The 12,751-nt window shown below is 36.8% G+C and overlaps 1 protein-coding gene across 1 annotated transcript in view; it reads left to right on the top strand.

Annotated features, from left to right (window-relative positions):
- Window positions 1–12,751, top strand: part of LOC117411965 (copine-9-like) — a 112,206-nt gene that overhangs the window by 54,470 nt on the left and 44,985 nt on the right. The window contains exon 8 of the mRNA XM_034019857.3: window positions 1,742–1,805. Within this exon, the coding sequence (XP_033875748.1) occupies window positions 1,742–1,805 (64 nt within the window). The remainder of the gene's footprint in view (window positions 1–1,741; window positions 1,806–12,751) is intronic.

The following is a 12,751-nucleotide window of genomic DNA, read 5'->3' as shown; positions in this document are numbered from 1 at the left end:
ACATCACTACACGCTCGACTTAAACTAATTCTTACCATTGTCAAAACAGGTTTACGACTGTAGTCCATCACTTGAGCCATCAGTTGCTCTTCATCCCCAGGTGTTGCTACAACTGTTTAAATAACGTACCTGTAATTTATTTTCTTTGTTAACATCCTCATAACGTTTTACAAGTATAACTTTAAAGTCTGTTTCAAGTTATTTTCAAAATGTCCACTCTAGTGATAGTTTCAGATTATTGACCATATTGTCAAACACAGCAATAATGATCCATGATGTAATACGGAACAGAAAAGCCACAGCACTTGTTGTTGTTTTGTTTTTTTTAAATCGCTCTTCCTGCAGTGATTTAGAGGACAGATCTCAAACCCCAGTACACTAGAGTGGCCATTTTGAAAAGAGCTTTGAAACAGACTTTAAAGTTATAAGTGTAAAAAGTTGTTGAAAGGATGTTAACAATGAAAAGAGAAATTACAGGTATGTTATTTAAACAGTTGTAGCAACACGTGGGGACATATAACGCTGTATTCGGTACTCTTTAAGCTGTGGAATTAAATTTGTCTTGCAGGGAAATTTCATATCTTTAAAAGAAGGCTATAGACTTCCCACAACTTAAATGACAAGAACTGTCCATTGCAGTAGCCCTGTTTGTGAAGCACTTTTACATGCACAAAATTCCTTTTAGAAGACTGTATTAACCTATGCAGGATAGGACTGAACCCGAACACATTTTGTAATAGATTTTTTGCATTTATTGCCATTAGGAGTTTGGTTTGCAATTAGGAAAGCTCTGCCTAAACAATGCATAATTGAAATCCCACTGAATAAAACATGACCAATGTGAACATTTTGAGAGGGATCCCAGTAGTTAACTTTAAAAGGGGTGTACAGAAGAGCCATTTCATCTTACTCATATTTATATTTGTTCTTGGAGGAAAAGGAAAATTTCAGAAAGTGACAGACAGTACTTTAATGTTTATTTAACAAGAATCTCAATCCCATATACCTAATGTGTATTTTTATTTACTTCTTTATTGTGTAATCTATAAAGCACTAGTCCCATCTCCTCCTTGTATGGGTTGGCTCTTTATCCATAGACTTGAGATTGGCTGCCCAATGTGAGCTGAAGAAATGCATTTTTTACTTAGAAAAATGATGTGCTACAAGTAAGTTTAGTCATGTATAAGCTGTACTCTTCACACTTAAGACTTTGAAGTAAGCGCAAAGGCAATGGCAAATGTTCTCAGAGGAATTAAACAACTGTGACAGTATAGAAGTCTTATACTGTTGAAATGATTTTCATTCTCTCAGACAATTTGTATATCCTTCAAATAGGGTTTGAATGATATTTAAATGACCTGGTTATTACAAAAAAAGGCTTTGTTTATGAAATTGGAATGCTGTTTAAAAAAAAAAAGAATGGCAGCGATGTACTTTTCCAGCCTCGTTTGCAATGCAAATGAATGCAGGAGTGAGAAAAGAAAGCACTGTCAGGATTCCTATCAAATCTAAACTTCATCCCACCTTCTCATCTTCCTTAACAAGGAGTGAAAATGGTGGTCTCGACCTGCCAGGGTATAACAGGCAGCTTGTAATGGCCTGTGCAGCTTGCAGGATTGGCCTTGGGCCTCAATCTGTCATCATGCCTGGGTCTCTCTATAAAGCAGTAGCATGGCTCTGGTATGATGAATGGCTGCGTTTCTGTCTCTCTAATATCTTGCTGTTTCTTTTTCATCCCTAGTGGGATACCTGGAAAGAAATGTGGGATCATTATCTTCTCTGCTGAAGAGCTGAGCAACTGTCGGGTTAGTACCAGCACACTTCTTCTGCTTTGTACTTTCAGCTGTTTCCTGCAGCGTTGTGTCTGATTAATGTAGGAATAATTTAACTGAGCCATTATAGAATGTAATTTCATAAATCGCACATTGGCGCATGCGTATTTTAGGAAGAGTGAAGGCCAGTGGGCCACAGAGCTGGCATGTAGCATGAGCTGTTTTCTTTTTCCTTCCAATATTAAGTTGTGTTGAAAATGTCCCTTCATTTAGAGAGGATATGTCAGTTTAAAAGCTCAGTGGAGTACTCTCCCTTTAAGAACAACAGGAAGTAAAATCTTAGGGGGGCTGAGGTCAGAGTGGCAAGCGGTTCGGAAGGTGCTGAAAGGGACAGTGCTCTACAGGCAGCTTGGAGATTAAACAGTAATCTGCTGTTTGAATTCACTTTGAGGACCTTTTAAAAACGACCTGAATCTACTTAATAAAGCTGCAACTTGAAGAAAAGAATAAACAGATGTCAGTATTATAATTTTTTAAGGTGCAACAAATACACACAGAGAACACTAAATGTTGTGACAGTCCAACACAAATAACACTGACCAGTGTCTTAATCTAACAAGTGTTACTGGAAGCTTTGTATTGAACTCACAATTAAAACAACTTCTTATTCTGAAGTTCAGCACGCTAACATCACGCCCATTCCCCTTAAGTTATACTAATTCAGTCTGTTAAAGATACAAAACAGCATCAATCTTGAAACATGAGCATAACTCTAAACTCATTTCACTTGTGGCCTGAGCTGGAACAGTTCCAAAATGACAACTACTGTAGGTAGCAGTATGCTGCTAAATCCTATTTAATTCTATAAAAAGGTATTACATTAAGAGCTAGAAGTGCTTGTGAAACTAGCCCCGGGCCTCCCAAAGAGGGAGCCATGAAAGGCCAGTGAATTAGCCCACCACACCACCTACACCCTGCAAACTGATGACTTTGAAAGTCGTGGGCTGCAGTAACTGAACTGTATTTAAAATGTAGTTTAACGTATTACATTTATTAGAATAGCAATACACAGGTTCCAGCCCTATTTTGAAGCAAGTGCAGTGGTAATTTTTCAAAGAGGAATACAATTTCTTGCTAGTTTTATATTACTATTGCTTTATCACTTTTTGATATTATTACTTAAAACTGAAATGTATCACAGATGAACAGTAATAGTTGAGGTTTTTGTAAGTTTGTATGTAAGTTAATTATGACAAAGCCTGGTAAAAAAAAAAAAAAAAAAACATTCTTTAGCACAAGTTCTTGAGAGACCTAGGAAATGCTGACCTACATAAGCTTGAGGTTATAATTATACAAGCCGTTATTGAACATTCAGGACTGTGAATGTAGGTACGAATTTTCTTTTGCATGGTACTCACTCCAGGTTGACTAGTTATTTCAAAACAAGAAAAGCTGTCCTCTCTCACGTTAACAATTGAGTAACGGTTGCAATTAACTTAAACACTGAGGGCTAGATGTACTATGTTGCTGCTGTCACAAACCAGTTGCAGATAAGTCGGAAGTCTAGGGTAAAATGTACTAAACAAGCACAATGCTGTTAGCGACTTTTTAGGGAATGCTTTGCGGCAGCCATTTTTCTTTGCGGTTCAGCCTTAGATGAATATGTAATTATGGGCGTTCCTGCATAAATTTACAAACATGGGGTGGAGATTATGCAAATTAGGGTTCTCAAATATTATAATGAGACTAGCTGTGGGCAATTGCAAACTTACAGTTGCATCAATTTGTTAAGAACTTTTGAACGCACGTTTCAAACATCGCAATTAGCAAACCTTAAAAGGCAGTATGAAAAACACTATCCCCTAACCATAGCTGCTGTGATTGCAACAAGGTGACATTGTATTCAGCAAGAATGAGTGATTTGTAGGATAAGAAGAGAAAGGGTATTTCGTACCCACATTACTGTCTTTGATTTGGTTTCAATTTAAAATAATCTTTTATTCGCATAGTACACCAATGTGTACAATGCAGCAGCATGATTTATTTTAGCACTATAAACGTATGTGTGTGCGATTTTATTGAATGTTTTTAAGCCCAAACATGTCCTGCTTACCGAGGTGCTACTGTAGGATTATAAAAAGCTTTTTGATAGAAACCCATTTTTTATTTGGGAGTGAAGGTGGGGGCCCCACTAGAATCTGATGGGATTAAACTGCCTTTATTTATTTAGTTGAAAAAATGAGATCTCGCTAAGAGGACGCAACAAATATTTAAATTAGTCTCTTTTCATTAACATATTTTCTCTTAGTACATACGACAAAATGTATACTTTGCGAACTGTCGCAACGGAAATGCAGATTGTGTTGTGTTTGCGCTGCGACTGGCCCATTTTAGTACATCTACCCCTGAGTGTTTTAAAAGCCAATTGGAAGATTATTTTCCTTTCGTCCAGGACATTGATATTTTTACAGCCGTACTGGCATACTGAGGTCATAGTAAAAACTCAGCACTGTGGAGGAGAGGACAATAATGTGTCAGGTGTTTCCAGTTCGTTTTCCTATTCTTGTACCATGAAATGAAAGTGAAGCTTTAAAGAAAGGCCACATATATAACTAACACCTATGGAAATTGTGAAAGTGTATTTTATTCCACAAAGAGTGATAATAACTTTGTCTTAATAATAACTGTAAAACTCAACAGTAAGCTTTTTTTGTTTTTCTATTTCTTTTTATCCTGTGTGTGTGCTGTTGCCTTGGTTACGCAGATGGCAGCCTGACTAATGTTGTCATTCAATAAGCCCTCATCTATAAATAGCACAATACCATGTGAAGTTCAGCTTCATACCTGCACTTGCTGATTGCGTTCCTTGGATTTTAAATAGAGTTTAGAGCTGTTGTTGATTGCATTTGTTTTCAACAGTTACTTTGCTTCATTTCTACATTCATTTAAATAAGGAACTTGAGTTATCGTTTTCTGTAAATCTGCAATTACCCAGTTTTGAGTTGCTTTGAGCTTCTCTAGAAAATCCTAAGTGGTGGGACTCAACAGTCTTCCTCATTCCATTCACATCACGGGACAATATGACCTATCAACTCTGCCAGCCTGTCCTAGTTTACATGTATGATGTCAGCAGAGTAGGTGGGGCTAGCGAGGCTGAAAGGTCATATTGTCACATGATTTGAATGGAAAGAAGAAGGCTGTTCTTTGCAGTCATTGTATTTTTTAGTGGAACTGAGGTATCTTTCCTAACCCAAACAGTCCTCTGCTTGATGTCAAATTGTTCATTAGGTAATAAAAAAACAATTTTAAAAAAACAAATTGTTCATTAGGTAATAAAAAAACAAGCCTTAACATGTATTACCAATAAACCACGACAAGGAACAAGTTGTACTGATAGATCCCACGCCTTCAACTATGCTGTGCTCAGTGTTTATATAAAAAATAAAATAAACATTTTACAGGCAATTGTCACAATGGTTTCTAAGTTTGTATTCAGTCCCATGCAAATGAAGCTATACAAGCATGGTGTTATAAAGATGGAATTAAGTTTGTAATAGGTTTTTGAAAATTGTATTGTGCATTTATTATGACTGTAGCAGTAAATGCAACTGTCATGTCAAACGTTATCAAGCATCTGTTTTGAAGAGTAATGGTTAATGTCAGTGTGAAAAGGATACATTCAGCCAGTGAAATCAAAGTTATCTGTAAAATCTATACATCATCAGACCTAAACAGATGTACTCACAGTTATTTTAATTATTACTCACAAGCCAGACATCACCTATATTCCATTTGCTCCTTTTCCTTGATAGCTTACAGTGTTTCTTTATTTGTGCATATTTTGCACACCGTATGATCACAAATATATGGTGCAGATGTTCAGCAGTGAAAGAGCTCTTAATGCAATTACCATTTTCAGCATATCCCCAGCATATCTTTAATTTGATGGAACGCATGTGGCTACGTAGGGAACACAAGATGTATGATAGCCTGCGGTATGCTTCTTTGCAAAGCCCATCTGTTCTTGTTCTGGTTCTTCCATAATAGTTAATAATAGTTTTAATTGTTTTAATAACCCACGCCATTGGTGACACATTTAAAAACAAAACAATATTTACAAATGTAATATCAATCAGTTTAAAAGTGAGTGACCTAATTGTTCATGGTATTGACATCTGGGCTGTGTTATCAACTTGGCTTGGATATGTAGGCTATTGAGTACTTTGTCAGTCATTAACAGGTACTTATTTGCAAGTGGAACCAATTAAAAAAATGATAATCTAAAGCATCAGTACTGATACAGCAGCACTACATTGCCTTCAAATACATGTACGTTGTTCTCATACACATAAAATGGCTATATCTATGCATTGTTTATGCAGGGGTGTCAAACTCCAGTCCTCGAGGGACATATTTAATATTTTTCAAGGTCTTTTACAGCTGATGGTTTTAAAAATGCACTTGATTCAAGGTACACTACCTGTGAAACATTTTGAGGTCTGAAGAGAAGTGTTAAATGGTATCCAGTTAATCAAATAATTAGACCAATTAAGTAATTGAGAGCTCGTGTGGAACGAAAGCCAGGAGACACTGCGGCCCTCCAGGAACTGAGTTTGACACCCCTGGTTTATGCCATAGGGTTTAAATAAACACACATATCATCACTACATAGAGCTCATATTTGAAACGATATAAAAGATGCATACATTTTGGTAAAGGCGTATTTGATTCTTTAATGGTTTTATTATTGTACGTAGAAGAGCATTTGTTCATATTTCAGGGCTTCTGCTTCCGATCATGAAGGAAACAGCGAATAATTATTGACAGAGCTTGAAGGAGCAGCTTCTGGGAAAAAAATACAAAATTTCTGCCATCTATTTTCTTTACAACAACTTGGAATGCTCAGTATTTTGGGGTGTGGTTGCGGGAAAGACTAGCAAGCTATAACTACAATCTTTTCAGCTTGGAAAAATCAAATACACGTTTACTATAATGTATGTGTCTGTCATTATTTTGTAAGTGCTATGTACTTAACATATTGATTGTTTTTTGTACCCTGTGCTAAATTGTTTTCTTTACAGTAACATTTTCCAAGCCATGCATTGGTGGCTGTTGTGTGTGTCTCTTTCTATTTTTAAACTCTGCTGTTTTTCTGAGAGCCAGCAGGGTGCTCTTTTTCAGACAGCAATCAATATAGTGTACACGTTATTGTTTATCTGGGGTGTGTAACAGAGTCACATTAGCAGGGACCCTGGGAAGCAGGAAATGTGTGGGAAATGCAAACAATGGGGGGACCATTCAGCTGGACATGACAAGAAAATATAGCTTCTGCTAAGATCTGGACTGTGTTTGCGTATTGGGTGGATTCAGTCATAAGGTAAAGTGCAGTCTGCAGCTATGGCCAAAAGTTTTGCATCACCGAGAATTTTAAGATTGAGACATAATTAATAATAATAATAAAAAAAAAAAATTAAAAAACCCTACGTGAACATAATTTACATCATGTAATCAAAGAAACTACAAAATGATATCGCAAAAGTCTACCGGAAGCCATAATAGTAGTACAGTATTTCATGTTAGATTTCGAAGTGTCACATTTTTCATTTTTGTCTGTTTTTCATTAAGCATATGAAAACTGAAAAGCGATATGTAATTCAATATGTTAACGTAACATTATTCAGCAGGTTTCATTCGAAGCAAAATGAGTTAATTCTATAGGGTGATGCAAACTTTTGGCCACAGCTGTATATTTAAGACTTATTAATTAGCATTTTGAGACATACAGTAGCAGTTTTACAGCTTTTAGTGTGAGATTAATCAGATCACACCCTTGTTCAGGTAACTTACAATAAAAGCTCACAGGAAGAACTACGATAGCTTTGTAATGGGAGTCCTAAATGAATCCATGCAGTGACTCTTATAACAGCTTCAATCAAACGCAAAGGGGCAGACTCCGAACATGCAACATTCAGATCAAAAGTAGAAAACTCATAGCACTGTGTTAACATTATGCATTAGCTATTTTATTTGCTTTTGGAATGGAATGATGATACTGATATAATATCTGTGTGGAGGGTGCGGGGGATATTGGGGCGGAATTGATTTGGTCACAGTTTAAGTGTCCATTCAGGCTTTAGAAACAAAATAAAAATGTGACTGCTGCCTTTTTATGGAGCACTCTGTGTTTCCACTGCACTGCAATGTTATTTTGCGTTCAACCTGAGAGCCCTGGTACCTAGCATGACAGGGACCTACAGCACAGCAGTCCGAACACACACATAGCTGGAATGAGCAAAGGCCAGCCCGCATTGCAGGCATTTTATTAGCGTTTTCAAACGGATGTGTTGTACATTTATAATAAGTCTTAAAAAGCTCCAATGAAACTTTCCTTTTAAGGAAAAACTAGAACAAAACAAAGAACAAAAAAATTTAAGAACAAGGGTAAGAGGCCTAGTGATAATTTTGCCAGTGCCAATAAAGGGTAAGAGTATTTTAAAGCCTTGGCTAACACAGATATTACTACGGCTGCATTGTTAGTATTCAGCAGAGGCTGGAATGTGAGCAACAAGTAAAAGAACCAGCAAATGGCATTGTAAGAAAAATGACTCCTTACAGCTTCCCAGGTTACCAGGTTTCAGGCTCATATGTGGCATGGAAGCTCAGTACAAAGTGATTTGAGTAGCTTTTTACTCATTTAAACAAATGTATTTTATTCATGGCAAATTCCCATGATCTCTAACAAACTGACACTTTAATAATTTGAAATTTTGTGGTGACGTTAATAAAACGGCATTAATACACTATCACGCTAATTTCCATTAACATTGTTAGAGGTTAGAGATCATGGGAATTTGTCATGAATAAAATGATATTTGTATAATGCATATTTAATTGCATACAACTTGCACTTCTGAAACATTGTATGACTAATTATCCATCACCGTCATGAATAATTAGGTACAGCAGTTATGAATATTGTTTTTGTATGTTAATGAGACAGACTTGTCTTTATCATTAGACAAAGTCCATCATCATAGAACTCTGCTTAGCTGTACAGTTGAGCTTATTCGTGGATCCCATGTGTTTTTTGTTTGATAAACCAGTGGCAACTACTGAGAATGATGAAGAATATGGATGTACAAATGGACATGGATATTGTTCCGTGTGGGGTTGTGAAGGTTAAAGCACTATGAGAGTTGGTATGTGACTGACTCCTACAGCCTAGATTAGGTGATGCAATATAAGAGGCTTTCTAACTTCTCCGCAAGGGAGTCTGGCTGTTTTGTGCAGTGGTTACATTTTTGGGGGAGAATTGGGTTGCTGGTTCCTGCCAACCAATCAGTTGCCTAACCGTCAACCACCTGGCATATAGGTTGAACCTGGATCATTGCAATATAATATCATTATAATATTATTGCAGATTGTATTTGGGCTAGGACTGCAATTGTTGATTTTATGCCAAAAATCGATTTTTCTTAGCAAACGTTCCCCAGTTAAAAGATGAACAAAAAGTAACTCCCTAGTTGGTTTACCTGTGATGTGTAAGTAAAAAATATCAAAACCATCGGGAATATCTTGACAAAAAACTGCTGCAATATGGACACTACGGGATACAGCAGAGTTAAAGTAATGTGTTTCTTTTACTGTAACACTTTAACATTATTCACATTATTCACATTGCTTAAATCAGCTCTTCCCCTGCCCAAGCCCTACGAGCTGCAGGAACGGCAGATTTGGGGAGCCATGAACCCAGCCCACTCATCTGTGCTGCTCAGTAATCACACTACTGCCCGCCGTACGCTCCTGTACTGGCGGGTTACGAGGATCAAAATAATGCTCTGGATGCGATTATAAATCTATTGTTTTCTAGGTAAAAAGCATACAATTCTGAAATGCTGAATTGCAAAAACAGCCAGAATGCCTACTGCAAAATTACTGCTATTAACTTAATCGACATCTTGAAGTTTAAAGATGGTCTGAAAAAACTACAAGTAACAGAGGCTTTAAATAAAGTAACATTTTTATTAAATTGTTTTGGCACATTCAAACTTACATTGAAATTCACAGCATCCTGTGCACTCCGGCAGCTAGTGTTAGTGTGGAAATAAGGAGCACTGTTTAAACCCAGTTAAATAAGATATTTCTATTGAGAAACAGTTTAAAACCTTAGGTCAAGGAGTGGAGTCCTTGGAGCGGACAATACTTTTCCAATGTCATGTTTTTTGCCATTCCACTGGTTCCATTATGCAGCTTTTTTTTGACCAAAATAAATGCAAATATTTCCGAGCCAATGGCTCTAGTTGAAAGCAGAAAGTCCATTCAGCCTTGCAACAGTGCTTCTATTGAATGGTGGAATGGGAGCACATACTGTAGAAATATCTTGAGCTGAACTAGCTGTCGGTCTTTTATCAAAGGAAGCCATGTGTTTGAACACAGAGACAAATAAGTTAAGATGGATCAGCCACAGTATTCCAATTCCAACTAGCACCTAAATTCAAGGTTATAGATTTCTTATTTGTATTTGTGTACTGTACTTGTATTTGTAGCTCTCTGAGATGCAGAATATTGTTTTCAAGGCTGTAATCAAAGTCAAAGAAAACAAAAGTCATGATATTTGGCTCAAAACACATGTTAAATTCACAGAACAGAAAATATTTTCATGACTTAATTTACTGGAAAATATGTAGGTTTTAGAAACAGTACCACGTAAAAGACTTTAAGCTCAATGGTTGTCTCCATTTGATTTAGTATTTCTTTTTTGTGGCTTTACATGCTGCCTTTTATAGTTAGATCATTCATTACATTGAGTTTCTCTTCCAACTATTGAAATACCTAACACATACAGTGCAATAGACATCAGTCTTGGTATATTCAAGAAATCTTCCAGAATCTTAACAGAACAGGCAGAAGCTGGTATCATTTTGGTTTCATTATATTTTAGAGGTATGTGAAATTACCAGTAGTCTTATCCTTTCGCTTTAAGTCCACTTTCCACTCAGCTTGTGAAATCACCATGTGACAAACATGACAGAAAAATACTGTACATCGTCTGTTTCTGTCTTCTTAGATCTCCGGCTATAGCAGGTACTTACGACTGTCCTGCATTGATTATTAGAATTCTCTGTTTTTTGGGGGTTTACTGAAGTCTGCTCTATTAAATATACATTTGGATTCAGGCTCAGTCCCAGTCTTCAGCTAAGCCCAAGTTTACAATTGAAGACTTCATGCAAACTCAAACTGAATAATAATTTATGTGCTGGAAAGAGCAGGAAATGAAAATATGCATTAATTCTGGCCACTGAACTTGTCCTGCTTTGAATTGCGGGTTGTAGCTGGCTATGATCATGTAAAAACTGAAAAAACGCAGCTGATGTCAAACTTCCAAAGTTCTCTAATGGTGTTTCAGCTTTACCAGCGAGGATATCTATTTTTCATTTAGCTGCAGTTGAGTCAAACAGTCGTGTACAGAGGGAAACAAGGGAAAAAATCAGACTCAGTTGGGATCTATTTCAAGAGGAATAAGTTATTTAAGAACAACCCCTGGTGTACAGAGGCTGAGGTGGAATCGTTACAAGGACAGCCATGAAATACCCTGCAATTGCCATGAACAGCCCTATTTAATTACACACCTCCATTGTCTAAAGTGGTAGTTATAGTAGATGATGAAAAGCAGATGGCCATGATCTTCAGTTCTTTAGGTTCTGTTGAACCAGTGGTAGTGGTAGCTCAATGATTGCTACAGTGGTGCCAGTCATTGGTAGAAAGGTTCAACAATAGTAATGTTTTTGTAAGGTAGAATCGTTTGGTGTTCCATTGCAGTACCAGACTCTATGCTATCGCTTTAGGAACACTGTGCAATATTTGATCCAAAGCCATTGTGTTGCCATTGCTGTGATCTGCTAATGGTTCTTTTCGGTTGGCTTTGAGGTAATACAGTGGTATTATAATGGATTCCCAATGTAGGCCTTTTGTTTTAATGATCCAGTTTCCCAGAGATGAAAAAACAATGATGACCTAGTGTACTGAGGTCTAAAACTATACTACGGCAGTCTGGGATATATTCAAGCAGCGCATATGCCAACACGTGGCAATATGTGGCAAGTACAAATTTCATTAAACTGAAAGGTAAAGCATAACACATTTACATTTTCACCTTTAGCTACATGATGTACTCGTATCGCTAATGTCTGTCAGTGGGCTGTGATGTACTAGAAGTCCCCAGTATACTCAACAGAATACTTAACTGTGTGTCATTCTCTTAGCCTAAGCAGGATGACACAGCATGCAGTATGTTAACGTTTTCACTGCCAGTCTAAAAAGAGCACTGCCGTCTCTTGCTGCGCCTCAGTAAAAACGGCAACTTTATATTGTTCTGTTAACATCTTTGTTCAAGGATGTTTCCACCACTTAACATTAAATTATTCATATAGTCAAAGATAAGGCAGTTTTTAACCAGCTTTCAGACAGGAAATCAGAAACATTAAGATGCTGGAGAATTTATGACTGCGGGTGTTGCAGTTTCAGAAACAGCGCCGTCAACTCTTAATATCTTATAAATACAAATATTATTTTTTAAGAAAGGTGATTCCTAAATGTGTTTTGTGCAGTTCATTTAAGGGTTATGCCTGCATCAATGTTTCCTGATGCATACCACAGAAAATGAACCCTCAAGTGAGTCATTGCAGTTCAGCCAACCTCCGTTTAACAACATGCTGCGACATTTCACAAGATTTTGTAGTTGACACACTCTTAGAATATGATAGCAAGACCTCGTCATTGGCACTTTGTGAGACAGTAAAATGACATTAGTGAAAGTGTGACAGGATGGACCGAGGTTTGAGACTCAGAGACAGTATAGAGTTCAAAAATAAAAGTTTTTAATAAACAAAAATACAAAATAAACCAGCACAAGGGCCAAACAAAAAGGTTTAAACATAAAACAAACACAAAGCAAAAAGCAAAACTTACAAAATAAAGTT

This window comes from Acipenser ruthenus, chromosome 16 (assembly GCF_902713425.1).
Source record: "Acipenser ruthenus chromosome 16, fAciRut3.2 maternal haplotype, whole genome shotgun sequence".
Taxonomy (NCBI): domain Eukaryota; kingdom Metazoa; phylum Chordata; class Actinopteri; order Acipenseriformes; family Acipenseridae; genus Acipenser; species Acipenser ruthenus.
This window is presented reverse-complemented; position numbering and strand designations above follow the sequence as displayed.